The 16,290-nt window shown below is 39.0% G+C and overlaps 1 protein-coding gene across 1 annotated transcript; it reads right to left on the reverse strand.

The window, feature by feature from the left end:
* Nucleotides 1-3,991: 3,991 nt before the first annotated feature.
* On the reverse strand, nucleotides 3,992-6,584 carry LOC149191574 (uncharacterized). The gene has a single exon (XM_089404338.1). The coding sequence runs from the start codon at nucleotides 6,080-6,082 to the stop codon at nucleotides 4,277-4,279; it is 1,806 nt and encodes a 601-aa protein (XP_089260464.1). The 5' UTR covers nucleotides 6,083-6,584; the 3' UTR covers nucleotides 3,992-4,276.
* Between the last annotated feature and the right edge of the window lie 9,706 nt (nucleotides 6,585-16,290).

The raw sequence follows: 16,290 nt of genomic DNA on the forward strand, positions 1-16,290 counted from the left end.
AATATATGATAAAGTAAAACAAGGCACACTTTCATATATTATATAAAAACAAAAATAAACATTTTCATATAGTATATAAAAACAAAATAAATTTTAGATTCAAATATGAGATTAAAAAAAAAATCATAAAAATATTATGAAAATAAAAATTTTAGGAGTAAAAAACAAAAATAAACATTTCATATAGTATATAAAAACAAAATAAATTTTAATTTCAAATATGAGATTAAAAAAAAAAACAAACTCAATAAAATAGAAATTCATAAAATAATAAAAATCTTACCAGGAAAAATAATCTTAGTTGCATTCTTGAAACCGGTCTAACATTGAAACTAATAACAGTTTGAACAAAGAAATCTTACAACCTACCACCATGTACTTTACCTACACAAATATAGATAACAAACTTATTTTGAAAAAAATGAATCGTGTTACCTCGTTAAAACTGTTCGCATGTAAAACTAATAATAATTTGATAAAAAAGGTTCTCATATACCAATATGTATAATAAACTTATTTTTATTAAGGATTTCTTGGTTATAGCCCAATATTATATTAATAGTGACATACCATCCTAAATAAATAATTGAAACGTACCATTCCTGGTCATTTTTATGGTAATAATTTTTTATTATTAAAATATATAATTTATTATCATAAATATTTTAAATATTATAATAAATTTTCCATTATTAATTAATTTTTCAACTTAAATTATAAAACAAATAACTTAGATTAAACTATGCCTTCGAAGCTAAAATCCTTCAATAAATCTGCCTCGTTATAATGAGGCCTCTCTATATATCTATTTATTATTTAGGTTTTTAAAATAAATTTATCATTATTAATTAAATTTTCAACTTAACTTACAAAACAAATAACCTAGATTAAACTATGCCTTCGAAGCTAAAATTCTTCAATAAATCTGCCTCGTTATAATGAGGCCTCTCTATATATCTATTTATTATTTAGGTTTTTATTTAAATAGATGTATTGAGGTAATTAATTTTTTAACTATATGGTGAATCCGTAATTGTCATGCCTAATCAATAAGAAACTCAAAAGTCAGGAAATATAGAGGACTCCCTGTCTAGGGCCAACTGCCAGGGAGCCCCCGTAGGACCGCTTAGATTATTTCTTTCATCACTCATTCCACCTAAAACGATCTACTTGAGGAGAATTTGGATTTAGGGGAAAAGCCAGGAGGCGGCCTCCGGAGGTGTTCAAAAAGCCCGGACCATATTGAGGAGAATTTGGATTTAGGGGAAAAGCCAGGAGGCGGCCTCCGGAGGTGTTCAAAAAGCCCGGACCATAGGTGAATGGATTAAGGTGATTCAGTCTTAAAATAAATCAAAAGAAGAGTTTCATTTTACTTATTTAGAGGGGACATCCCTCGGTTACCGCATCCTTTAGGGTAATGAAGAAAGGTTAAAGCTCAAGCCACAGAAGGTTGACTTAAATCAACAGAAGGACGAAGGACAAAAGGAAGGGTATGGGTACTTAACAAACTGAACAAGCTTGGGATCTCAAAAAGTCAACTTAAACCATGGTTCAGTAGCTGCTTGGTAGGTTTAGCTGTGCCAGTGAGAGTAGCTATTGTTTGGGTAACCCATGTTCGTTAGCTACCCTGTGTTTAGCCATGGTTCAAGTGAGAGTAGCTGTTGTGTGTCTAAGCCAGGAAGGGAATTGGGCTCAACAACTATAGAATGGGAATAAATGGGGCTCACCAAGGGCCCCATATTACTTAGGGGTCACTCACTATTCATATGGTGAGGGAATCGTGCAAGGCAATTGAAAATAACACCAAAAGCATAACCAACCACCTGCAAGTCTGGTATACTAAGTTCCTATGATTTTAGGAAGAGCAGACTCACAGGAAGGAAAAGGGAATCCCCTATAACAAGTCATTGTACTCAATGAAATTTGATAGACTAGTAGATAGACTCATTTAAAAAGTCAATAAAGTGAATTTATTTATTAATGACTTTTTAAGTTAGTATTTTTTTTAATTAATAATGAGTTGATTTTATGGAGAAGAGAAAGTTTGGGCTATATTTATGGTAACAGCTGAAATTTTATTAATTAAAAAATAAAAAAGTTTTGGCTTTGAAATTGTAAGAGTTATAATTTCATTAATAAAAAAATTTAAAATAAATATTATTAATTATTAAATTTGGAAAAAAAACTAATTCATTTTTATTTATCTCATTATTAATATTTATTATAAACTAGATCAATTAAAATAATTTTCAGTAAATCTATTTGTTACGACTTATTTCTTTAGTTCTGAAGTGATCTTCAATATATTTATTTATTAAACTTATTTCTTTAGTTCTGAAGTGATCTTCAATATATTTATTTATTAAACTTTATTTATCTCATTAATTATTAGTTATTAATATTTATTATAAACTGGATCAATTAAAATAGTTTTCAGTAAATCTATTTATTACGACTTATTTCTTCAGTTCTGAAGTGATCTTCAATATATTTATTTATTTAAAGCAGAGGTCATTTTATGATAGAATTTTAATACTTATAATAAAGAAAGCCATTAATATAATTCTTACTAAATCTATATATTAAGAGTGTTTTATTTGATATAAGTGTTTTATTTGATATATTGAAGTGATCACCACTAAACCCATTTCTTCAACTTTTTTACTCACTTTAAACGTACGAGTATTTCATCACTTTAAATTGTTAAAGTAATTTTTAGGTTGTCTTCAAGCTTTTTGCTCACTTTAAACTTACGAGTATTTCATCACTTTAAATTGTTAATTTTTAGGTGGTCTCATTATCAAATACTAAAAAGCAAATAAATAATTCTCAAAAAATATATTAATTAGGACTGCTTTTTTTGATAATAATAATATTGAAGTGATTACCAATACACCTATTTTCTTGAACGTTTTTTACTCACTCTAAACTTGTGAGTATTTCCATCACTTTAAATAGTTAAAGCGAACAATGAATAAAATTTTGAAAAAGAAGAATTGCAAATTATTCAGTTAAAAATTGGAAATTATAAAATTTATCGATTAAATAACGAGGGTTTATTCATATTTTTTAGTAATATGAGAATTTGTTAATTTTAGTTGTTTATCTAGAACGCCTAAATAGATAATAAAATATTAAACCCAGTCGCATAGAATTAAATTATTAAAGCCAGTCACATAGAATTCTAAATGTGAAGGTGAAAACAAACAAAATGGGAGAACATGAGTATGGCAAAGACTCGTTGGTGAGGGTCATTAACGAATATTCCGAGGTTCAACAATGTTTTACTATTTTTGTAATTAATCCAAAGAAAACATATGTCATCTAAAAATTCAATACCTTTTTTTATAATCAATCCAAAACAAAACCTACCGAAACCTAGATGACGAGTACGTCAAAATCTAATCCATCCATAAAGTTGCCCCTATTAATCCAATCCGGAGAGAGATCTTTCATTTCATTTTTTTATTTTTTTTAAATGAGAAGAAACTATTTCCAAGTGCCTCAGATTTCATTTAATAATGCTAAACTTCTTTCCACGTGTCGTAAGGAAATGCTAGAGTGTAATTTGTCAATCTACTCTTTGCTGTAATTTATCACTACGAACCCGAAGAACAATATAGCAAATGCGAGCGAGCAGTTACTGAAAAGGGTTATAATTTTTCAAGTGGCATTGTCGTTGATTTACAGATTGGGCTGAGGAGCCGAATGGTAATGTCAAGAACCCAATAACAAATAACAAAAAAAGATTTACCAAAATCGTTTAAGCTGTAATCTGCCCTTATATTTAGTTTGATTTGGTATACAGAGTAATGCGTATCGGCTTTGCTGTAATTTATCACTACGAACCCGAAGAACAATATAGCAAATGCGAGCGAGCAGTTACTGAAAAGGGTTATAATTTTTCAAGTGGCATTGTCGTTGATTTACAGATTGGGCTGAGGAGCCGAATGGTAATGTCAAGAACCCAATAACAAATAACAAAAAAAGATTTACCAAAATCGTTTAAGCTGTAATCTGCCCTTATATTTAGTTTGATTTGGTATACAGAGTAATGCGTATCGGCCATGGCATGGCATGGCATGGCATATGTATGTACTTACATAAAAGCCAACCCAACCCAACATTTGGAGGAAGAGAAAAACTTCAAAAAAACAAAAAACAAAGAAACCCAAAAACAAAGGAATATAAAGATGCATCGTCTCTGTATGTAACATACAGGTTGTGATTTCTCCGATGGCGGCATCTTAGGCAAAAAAGCCCCTGAAGTGGCCCTTCAGAGACAAAGCGCAGCCTGAACATCGAACTTCCATGCATAAAAGCAATCCTTTGAATCGCCGCCGCCGTCGCCGTCGCTTCTAGTGACGTCGCAGGGAAGTGTCATGGAGCTCTTCTCCCCACCATTTGTCCACTGAATTTTAACGCGGCACGAAAATGCCGTTGCGGACTGGGGCAGTTGGAATCTCTGCAATATCAACACGATTTCACCATTGATTCTCATGACCTTAGCAGCATGGGCGTTACCAGCAGCAGGAGACTCGAGCCACGAACACTCTGGCTGTCCGACCATTTGCTTGTAGGCGGAGTTGGCCCAGCGGACTCTGTTGTTGAAATCCGAGATGAGAGCAGGACAATTATCTGCTTCTAATTGCTCTTCTATTTCCTCCATTGACCCGCACAGGGGACAGGCTTGCGAGTTGGTGTCCGTTATGCACTCCACCAACACAGTCGACCCCACAGGTCTCAGTGCCTGCGGCATTATCACCATGGCGGCTTTTTTTGTTGAGTGCGGAGAATCCATCATGTCCTCGTCCTTGTCCTGAGGAGCTGGGGTGAATTTCTTGACAAAACCCCACAGCGTTGCCCGGGAAGAGGAGTTGTCCAGCTTCAAACCAGGTTGAGGTTGGTGCTTGTGAAGACTAAAAGTTGCCAGGGGCTTCGGGATGCCCAGGCCCAAGGGAGATTCAGCGGCCCTCTTGTATGCGTGATTGTACCATATGACCTGCTGGTGGGAACGGGAATGGGAATCGTCGGTCACTATTACAGGATCACAAGAGGCGGAGTATATGTGTTCCAGGAAGGATATGTCCGGAAGCGGCGCGGGGACTTGGGCAGGGGAAGGGGCAAAGATCATCTTGGGACCAGCGAGGCTCAGCTCCGGAATCAAGTGGCCACGCTCATCGTTGTATAACATCTGCATTCTGTTGCCCTCTCTGCTCGATAAATTGGATATGCAAGAAGTGGAAGGTGATGATTCTCTGCGGTAGGGAGCGATTGGAAGGAGAGGGAGAGTAACCAGATCGTCTCTATCTGCTTCGGGTACCATGAGCAACGGGGAATCTAACACAGCACTGGCGAAGGGCTCTCCGCCAACCATGGTCATTGGTTGCATGCTTTCAGAAGCAACGGCGATCTGCGTGGGCGACTTCCGTTCTCGGAGGCTAAGATTAACACTCGGAGACGCACTGGCAGCGGCCCGCTCCATGAAGGCAGCATCCGTGCTTTTCTCGAGAGAACCAGTGCTTTTCTGCGTAAAAGCCGAGTCGAAAGAAGAAGAGGAGGCAGCCGAGGAAGAAGAATACCCGAATGGCGGGGCCGCCGTGTAGGCGAAGCACTTGCTGGCCGCGGAGTCAGAGATTTCACCGCGCGGCGAAACGGCTTCCTCGCTCGTATCAGAGTGGCGCAGAGCCGGCGAAATAACGGTACTCTTAGCACTGCTTCGCTCCAGACGGTTGTGCCCTCCGTCGAAATGCACGTCCGGGGCACCGGCGCGGCCCCTGGCAGCTCTCTTATGCGGTCGCGGCGGGGGCGGCGGCGGCGAAGGTACAGCAGCTCCGGAGGCGGAGGCGGCTTCCCAATTTCTCTTACGGGAGCGGGCAGAGGCTCGAAACGACGACGGGCAGGGTTGCGGCTGTTGGTTTTGCACTGCGTCCGGAAGCCCAGCAGTGTTCTGAACCACAGGCTTGGGCGCGATCGGACGATATTTGGACATTATCTGCTCCGTCTTGGAAGCGAAATAGGAAGTTGCAGCCCCATAGCGCGCGAGGCAGCACCCCCCCAGATCGAAGCTATTCATCATCATATTTTTCTCTTGTAACTTCTCAACCCCACAAACAACAACAACTACTGTGTCTATCACTTTAAAGAAAAGCCGACCGGTTGGAGAACACTACAGAGCACTATAAATGCATGTTACAGGGTTCATCCTGTAGCGCCCGAAGAACATATAACAATAAGATTCATAGATACAGAGGGAAATGAGAAATGTGTATGAAAGAACAGGCAAGGCAAGGGAAAGAAGGCAACCTGAATGTATATGGAGTAAGGCGGGACAGAGACGGCAAAGGCAAAAAGAGATGGTATATGTCGCATAATCGTACCGCAAAAGAAGCGACTAAACAAGAAGATTTAAACAGTCCAAGCTGTAAACAATGTGTTACAAGCCTGAGACGCCACCACCTGTTGGCCACAGATGCTACGTGTTATCCTTCTCCTTCAACCTGTCCATTCTCCTTCCAACTGTCAACCGCCTCGTGTCACACTAATGCAACCTCCCCTCCTTCACATCCGCTTGCTCTTCCTCCTGCTTTTCCATACATCGTGTTTGGCCTAGGTTTCAACATTCAATTAACCCCGCCACCAACGCTAACGTATATGAGGGGCCGGCGTATACAAATACGTATCCGTATATAGAGTAGCCATAAAGAAAGGTTGGTGGGCTTGGAATTGCATTGGATGAGTTGGTCTATATTATGGAAACACGTGGAAGATTTGGACGGAGAAAGGCTCTGAGTGATGGCGACGTTAAGTTTGAAAGAGAGCTCCCATTGGTTGAGAATGGGATACGTGTCCCGGTAATAATAAAAACAACCGAGTCTTGCACGTGAAAGACGGTACCAGTGAGGTCTTAGCGATTGGTTGGTTTAGGGGCCAATGAGTGAGGAATACGTGTCCCATGCGCTGCCCAATGAATGAAGAGTACGTGCCCCATGCGGCGTCCTCATGTAGACACGTAATGGCATCTGGTGTGGAAAAGAGAGTACTGGGCCACTTTGGGAGAGGGAGCAGATGACGCCACGCGCCTGGCCCTGGAAGGAAGAAACGATGAGTATGAGTAGTAGTTGTGTGCCTCAACCTCAATGTCCACCTGTGGAGTGGTTCGTACTGGAGTGTGGTAAAGAGCGTTGGAGAAAGAGATAGTGCTTCCCATGCCGCTCTCCCATTGGCCACATAGAATCCCCCTCCGTGATTCTCTCGTAAAGAGGGAGAGTATAGCGCCTGGGATTGCCCAATCACTTCGCCCCTCGGCTCTTGTCGCACTCTTGAACAATCAAATCAACATTAAAATATTTATATATCTCACCTATTATGCCTCCCTTGTGCTCCATGGTACGGCAGCCTGACGTGGATGCTCCAGGATGGTCTCCAACTGCATGGCACGCCCACGTGGACGCTGCTCCTCTCTCCAACACCTGTCCTTCAACAATTCCACCCTCCGCTTCAGATAGACATGGAACTGCAGATTTGTGTGCCTTAAATCCAAAATCTTGGAGGGATTTGGCACCAATCAATCAGGGAGGGGTTACCGGGAGGAACGACGACTTCCATCAATTACCATCGGTCTGGGAATTTTATTGCGCGGCACCCACCCACATGATGAGACCCGCTCCACCAAAAATATACCCGACTTATATTTTACGGAACAGCCGCCCAGCCAATGAGACCAATCTCCATACGTTGAACCTCCAAATTTGGCTCCAAACTTTTAATTTTGGGGGATGGCCATTTCTGGAGGGGCTGTCTTCAGCAATGGGACCCCCACCCCTCCCATCACTCTATGCCGTAATATGTCTTTTCAGGTTGGTTCTTGGATCAGATCACGGTTCCATTTTATATTTATTATCCAACCCGAGTAGATCACCTTTGAATAAGTGAATAACAACTTTAAGCCGCCGATGCCTTTAAAATACTTACCCTAAATAAATACTTACTTGTATCCTAAAAGTGGTGTTTCTTCATGATTCAATGGTTTAAAATACTATGACCTATGTCCCATCTGAATTCTAAATACTTACTCGTGTTTATTCATCATTCAATGGCTTTTATAAGTCGTGTTTATTCATGATTCTATCAAAACAAAGGACCCTCATGTCTCCCTATCCATTACCATTACTTGAATGATACATTAAAGTATATTATATCAAATAAACGTGTGCCAAAAAGTTTGCACTTCATTTATATTCTGCTATGCCTCTAGATTCTTTACAAACGGTAAAAGAAACTAACAAATTGCAAGTAATCTGCAACATTAACCTCATAAAACAAAATTAACCCCATTCAGGTGTATCCAATGTCTACTGCGCAATCCTTATTATTTACCAAAGTAAATAGTAATAGTTTACACTTTGGTATGCCACCCACTAGGAGGCGGCTAGTAATTGTCATCGTTCTGACGTACGATACCGCACGAACCTAACAATGTGTGCCTTGCCGAACCCATAAATGATCACCACTTTTGGTGGACTTGGCGCGCATTTCCGAAATGGCCATTAATGGTTACAAACTCGTTATTGTGTTGGGGATGTGTTAACTCTACCTCCTCAAGATGCAACCAAAGTCCTTACGACTAAATCAAAGTGTTTGATGGCCTATTGACTCTAAACTCAATGAAGGACACGAGCATCTCCTTTTAACTTTTGTTATTAGAAATGGATGCTCAATTTATGATTATTAATTAATTTAGTTATTTTGGGGGATAAATGGCTTGTTTTGTTGTTTCAAATATGATTTAGTCACTTTTTTATTATTATTATTGGATTAATTTATTTAAATTCTAACAAGAGCATTTCTCTTCAAACTATCTTCCAAAAGGTGTTTATCACAATCTAAATGATTTCATTCATTATTTTGTCATTCAATGTTCTTAGTTTTGTGGTAGTATCTTTCTTTAACCTCACAGACTTGACCAACATGAGCCTACTTACAATCAAATTATTTTTCTTTACTTAGAAATTGTCCATACCTTCATCCTAATCTACAATGTTAATACTTCACCAAGTTTATTAACACAAAGATCAAATGTCCAATCACAACCTTAAAACAACTTAAACAATATACTTAAACACATGGCCAATTAATATTTTGCAAGGAACAACAACATCCCACATGTAAAGAAACCACAACATAAGATGTTAAGATGACACTTAAGGTAGATGCCTAAACTTTATTAATGAAGAATGTTACAACAAAGTACACAAAGGAGTTCAACCAACCATAGAAATCCTTTTTACAAAAAGTACAAATAAACTAAGGCATAATTGCCTTAATGCCACCTTATTTACATAATATGAACCCCAAAGAACTCGCAGACCTACCTCTTATAAGTCCCATCTTCAACAAAGTAGTATAGCAATGTCCAAGTCATTCTCTAGGATGAACCCTAGACTTAGTTTCCCCTTTAAAATATAACTCTTCAATTCCATGTTGGATGGCTTTCTTAATGCTCATATTGTCCTTTATAACAAAGGTCCCTTTAACTCTTTCCACTTTCTAAGGTTCATTTCACCATACCCAATGCTAAGTGGAGCCAAAACTAGTAATAATCCATCCTAAGGCATTTGAATATTGTAACTGTCTCATCAAAACCCTCCACAGCTATGAAGTAAGGAACATTTAGCCACTTAGGTCCAAGTTCCTCAAAATGCTCCACCCACCCAAGTCATTCCAACTCTGTATAAAGGAAACACTTTGATTCTTGCCAAGCTAAACAGTTTTATCAAGTTGTCTAACTATAAGGAATGAGTTGATTAGTTATATTAAATATTCACCATAATATTCCAAACTCGCCTAAATGATCAAAAAAGGGTGCCTAGTGTCATCTAAAGACAAAGGGTTTACATTCTCCCCCACTAAAATTGTTTTCATCTCTGCAATGCCCAAACAATGTTTGCCTAATTGGAGTGACACCTCGCTCTTAAAGCTCTCGTATCTTGTCTTCATACTATCACAATGATTCCTTCTTCTCCTAGTTTTGCTTCTCTTTAGACTTATCCTTCCAACTAACAAAGTATTCATATCACCTCATTCTCCCAAAAACAAATGATACTATGGGCCAAGACCTTCTCTGTTCCCCATTTTGACTTTTCTAATACCATTGCAAGTGCTCTCGATAGGTCAACCCTACTAACATAACTTGCATCAATCCTACATAGTTTTATTTGAGTTATGTGGAAAACTAGATAGTGGGCTCTCCTATGCTCCAATAACATTATCTTATATATCATACTTCTTACTTATCAATGGCTTTAAATGATCCTTCAAATCTCCATACCAACACATCAAGCATGCCAACTAGTGGTTTGAATTGTTCCTTTCCTAACTTGAGTAAGACCTTGTCACCAACTTGAAACTATGCTTCTCTTATAACCTACTCTACCCAATACTTCATCTCCTTGGTCACTTTTCTTAACTAAACATATGCCCTTTCATCCTCCTATCCTATAAGGAACACTAGGCTAATGGGTTGTTTCCATTCCTTACAACATTGTGTGAGGTATAAACAACTACTACCAATTGGCCAACTCAAACAAACTGTACCTTGAAGCTAATTACTTCTATAAGTTGTAGCTAAATTGAACCACATCTAACAATTCTAGCCAATTCAATTAGTATACATGTAAAAAATGCCATAAGTAATTCTTGAAAAGGCCATTGATATGTTTTGTCTACCCATTGGTCTACGGATGATAAATTAAACTTATCAATGAATTGGTTCCAACAACTTTGAACAACTATATCCAAAACCACCCAAAGAACCTTGTATCCCTATTAAGCATAGTGTTCAAAGGAGGACTCCAATACTTAGTAACATGTTTGAAGAACATCTTCACAACCACATATGTCAAGCAAGGCACTTTCATAGAAATGAAAGTCACATACTTTGAAAATTAGTCAATGACAACCAATGGTCTATTCTAACTTCATGAAACTAGTAGTTGAGTCATAAAGTCCATGGAGATGTGATCCATGTTGATGAATCATCGTGGTCCATAATTGTTTTCTATTGTCAATGGTTTACAAGCCCACGGTTTTGGTAAACTATGTTATTTGAAAAATGGAAGAAAACAAAACAAAAATATAATTGTATGATTAGTTTTAACCATATACGACCAATTGTTAGTTTTTAATATAATGATTTATGGTATTTACCCATGGTATTTGAAATATAACGAAGTTGCATGACTCTAAGTGGAAAGGCACCCATAAATAATATACATACAACCCTTTACCATTGTAAAAGCCATGAAGTTTTTCATGTTGTAGTCTTATGATATTTTTACCATTTAATAAAAAGAAATAAGCTCTTTTCATAGTATTATTTCCTCTACATAGAAATTTTAAGGTACAAAATGGGCCTCAAAATAAAAACATACAACAAAATGATGTCATCCATGGGGATGATTCACCATTTTTGGAGTAAAAAGGTAAAAAGATTAAAAAAAAAAAACTATTTTTTCAGCTCGTATTTTCGACTTATCTCCCTACAATTTTACTCAAATTTTGAGCAGGAGCACTTGTTGGATGTAGAATTTAATTTTTCATCCAAGAAGTACTCGTGTTGTATACATTTAATGGGCCCTACTACACCAAAAATATGAAATACATGAAAATGTGTGATTGCAATCACATTTTTTCATGTATTTCACATTTTTGTGTAGTAGAGTCCATCGAAAGTATGCGACATGAGTACTCCTTAGATGCAAAATTGAATTATGCATGCATCCAAAAGAGTGCTCCCGCTCAAAATTTGAGTACAATAGTAGGGAAATAATTTGAAAATACAAGTTGAAAAAATAGTTTTTTTCTTTTTCCCCTCCAAAATTTGATGAGGTAATCTAATTTTATTTTATTATTTTATAATATTCCTTAGGAGACCCATTTTAGATCTCAAAATTTCTCTAATGACACTTTTGACGTATTTTATTTTTGATATTTCCTCTATATTATTTTATTTACACTTGTGACATATTCTGTTCTCAATATTTAGCCCCATTCATCTCAAATTGACCAAATCAGTGGTGTCAGAGTACTATGCTCCTTGTTGTTTTTTAGTGCATACCCTCGACGAGGACAAGATATAGAGAGTTGGGTTTTGAGATAATTTCACTTGGGAGCGATTGCTCTTGCAAACCAAAGTAGCCTCCCTTGGTGGCATAAAATAGATATGACAAAGCAAGAGATCATATCAAGTTGTTTCTTACAATTATGTTACAGAAGAATGAGATTATAGACAATTTCACCTAGATCCTTTGATGACTGTTAATAACAGTTGAGGCACCTTTAACAAGCGACAATTTTGGAGGCGTGACACTCTTCAAGGTACAAGTTAACTTTTATATCCCCTTATTCAAAGGTCAAATAGATGGAAATGATTTGGAGAAATGGTTAAATTTGTTAGAGGGTTATTACTTTATCCAAAACTTTTATGGCAATGAGAATATCACCGTTGTGCTCCTGAAATCCCTTCCCCATGTTAAATATTAGTGATAAGGTTACTGGGAGAGACACAACGAAGATAAGTCTACGATATTAAATGCAAGATCCACTTAGAGCTGCTTTTGTTATACTCGAAAGGAGGAATTCTACCTTGTAGGGAACTATGATGACCAATATTATAATCACCTCCTTCCACATTTACCCACTTTCACAAATTTGCTCGGGGTAAACATGAGTTGAGGGTCACTATGATAAGACTCAACCTCCTATATGACCTTAAGGAAATGGAGTCGACAACCTAGGACCTTACTGACTTCCCTTAGGTGGTACAAGACCTTCAGGTGCAACCCAACCTCTCTAGGTGTCCAACCCCTGAGATAACTCTTTTTTTCACTAGCCTAGAGCCTCCAGTCGCTCCCTTACCAAGGCATGCAAGTGTTTGTAGCCCTCTAGTTGCACTCATAAGCTTGCCTCCATGTGACTGTGGACTTTTCCAATCAGTTCTATGCCAACAACCCTAAATTATGAGCCACTTTTTCAAGGCCAGGACTCAGGCCTCTACCCAGAACTCAGTGAAACTTCCAGAAATGATAAATGACATAGAAACAATGCTTATAAAACAAAACTTGAACCAAGACTTGACCTAGCCTCTCCCAACAACGACTGACATTTCTTCAAACACATGGTGAACATGCAACCTACAAGTCATGAATGCAAATATGAACATAATGATATAAAAACTTATCTGAGGATAAACAAGAAGGAACAATGCCTTCTCACAATAGTTGTCATAACACAAATTAGGTCTTGCATTCATTATCCAAACATTCATTAATATAAATGTGTTAAGATCCATACTTAGATCTGTCAATTAACGATGCTTATAACCAACTTATAACCAGATAAATAACAATGAGAGAACAACCATTAAAGCGAAATAATAACAAGTATATTTACTCATTAAAAGCAAGAGGAGCTTAGCTCTTATTAACCATATGAAAACTCCAACCAAGCTAGGGATTTCCACATACCACCCGACCATAGATTAGGCTGAACTAAATCTTTCTTTCAGCCAATCACCCTTGTGCCATATCCCAAGCATGAATGTGGGATCTTGTGGGATAAACCAATCCATAAACAAACAAGGGAATCTAGAGGTTAAATGACCTCCATCCTCACCATACCGTGATCTCACCTAAACTAGTCCCAAGATCACAAAACCAAACCACGCTTGGATGCCTCAAAATTCCTTCAACATCCCTTGAAGAACTTTCTTGTCTCCACCCACCTGTTTAGGGCTTCCCGGAGAAAACCATCTTCACCCCCAACCCTTGGGATTTTCCTAAGACCACCTGTTGGGAACGAGATCCCCCAAGGATAGTTTTGGGGCTAAAAGCCCATGTTTTGGGTCAAATTTTGTAATAAAGTTCTAAAGTCTCCGCATTTTGTGGTCGTGGAGCGCAAAGGTGTCATGAGTCATAAAGGGTTGTCTGCCCCTATTTTGTAAAGTGTAAATTCGACTGTAAAGATCTATCCATGGTCTGTGGACCATGGGATTGTATAAAAAGAGCTAAGTAAGCTCTAAGTAGTGATAAGTTTTAAGAAGTAAGAAGTCTTGAGAGATAAGGAGAAAGTCTTTATAGAAATCTAAGTTTCGGTTCGTAGTGTAGGTAGAGGCTCTGCAGCTGAGTGCGCAGAGGCCTAGGGTGGAAGTTCGCAGCTGAGTGCGCGGACCCCTGTAGCTGTGTGCGTAGGGCGGATAGAGTCTGTAATCATCTAAAGATATCAATAAAGAGAAGCATGCGCGAATGTATGTAATTACGTTGGTTAATTAAATGCAAGTAGGGATATCTATTTATGCGGCGCTAACTGTGATTTTTTAATAAGATAAGTAAGACACTTAAGATAATTTAGGACACGCTGCCCTAGCAGCGCGAAAGTACCTGAACTTCAGGTTTGGGCTACGCGAAGGTCAATCGTACCCATTCATGGAGGTACCGAAGGGCGGAATAAAGGGCTAGATTGATAGAGCCGAGAACTTAGCAACCTACGCGAAAGCAGGAATAGAAGGAACAAACTGACATCACGACCATCTCAGGGTGCAGAAACTTGGTTCCAGCATCTCCCCATACTGCTTCGGGTGAGACTTTGGTCCGCGCTATGCGGGCTAATGCCAAAAGGGCCAGTAGTGTAGGGATTTGTTTGGCTAACTAACGTTGAACCTAGGTCAGGCCCCACGCAACCAACAAATGGTTCCATTGTTGGGACTTGAACCCAGGTCTCTCGAGTGAGAGCTGAGTATCCTAACCAATTATACTACAATGGATACACTACCCTAGCAGCGCGAAAATACCTTAACCGCAGGTTAGGGCTGCACAAATATCAATCGTACCCATTTGCAGAGGTACTGAAGGGCGGAATAAAGGGCTAGACTGATAGAACCGAGAACTTAGAGACTTGCGTGAAAGCAGGAACAGAAGGAATAAATCGACATCACAACCATCTCACGGTGTAAAAACTTGGTTCCAGCATCCCCCCATACTAATTTGGGTGAGACTTCGATCCGCACTCTGCGGACTGATGCCGAAAGGGCCAGTAGTGTTGGGATTTGTTTGGCTAACTAATGCTAAACATGGGTCAGGCCCCACGCAGCCAACAAATGGTTCCGTTTCCGGGAAGAGCCCAACATGAAAATTGGGCAGCAGCGTCGCTTGAATTGTAGTCTATAGAAGTGTCATCAATGGCGGACCTAGGCCAAGTCCCTTGGAAGGGGCCACCTGAGAGGGTGATAGCCCTATTGGATCGGGAACCTGCCGCATCACGAGGCATTATCAGCGAGTGGGTTGTTTGGGAATACAACACTAATTGGGTGGTAAATTCGTCCAAGGCTAAATACGGGCGAGATATCGATAGAGAACAAGTACTGCATGGTAAAGACGAAAAGGACTTTGAAAAGAGAGTTAAAGAGTGTTAGAAATTGCCAAGATCAGAATCTACATAAGATATGTGTGATCTCGTATCACTGGAATCCAACTAAGAAAGAGATCGGAGGCTGGTTGGATAGGAAGATCCACGAATTCGCGGTGTAGGAGAACAGAAATCCGTGACTGACAAAGGAACAGTGATTGGACAGGTACCTATATGCAGAGATCCATGAGATATTTTTATGTTCCTTTCTGGTTGAGCTTACGAGTGGATCACGAAGCTAGCAGATAGCCAAGGAAGGTGGAGACTTGAAGGTCCTATTGTCTGGACCCCAGAGTTAGTATAGAGATTGGAAGCATCTGAGGATAAGATCGCCCATGTTCTTGATCATTGGCTTGATCACATCGTAGGAGGATTTGTGACTGAATTCACGGTCGACACCTCAGTCAGCTACATCGAGGCAGAGTGACGCTTTTTCAAAGGTCGTGAGGTAAGTACTTGAAGTCCTTAAATAACTGGATTAAGATGTTATTGTGCGAAAAACGGGTTATGCAGCTACCTTGATGTTCAGAGCTACGCAAAGTAGAAAGGCTTACAGGAACAAAGGGAGAAAGGGTCCTGAATATAGTCCATTGGTTTCACCTCCATTGGGTGACAAAGAGGCAGTAGTGCAAGCTTCTCTGCGAAGTGTGATTTAGTTAATAAGACAAGGATTCCTGCGACTCCCACCTCCACCCACACCACCTCCAACTTCACCACCATTACCTGCGACTTCACCCCTACCCCCACCACCTCCAGCACAGTTCAACATGGAAAATTCAGTGAAGCTACCTTTATTTCAAAGCTTGGGAGAAGAGGATCTGGACCAGT

Source organism: Pinus tabuliformis, chromosome 2_2, assembly GCF_031772625.1.
Source record: "Pinus tabuliformis cultivar Carrire ecotype Pingquan chromosome 2_2, CPIR1, whole genome shotgun sequence".
Taxonomy (NCBI): domain Eukaryota; kingdom Viridiplantae; phylum Streptophyta; class Pinopsida; order Pinales; family Pinaceae; genus Pinus; species Pinus tabuliformis.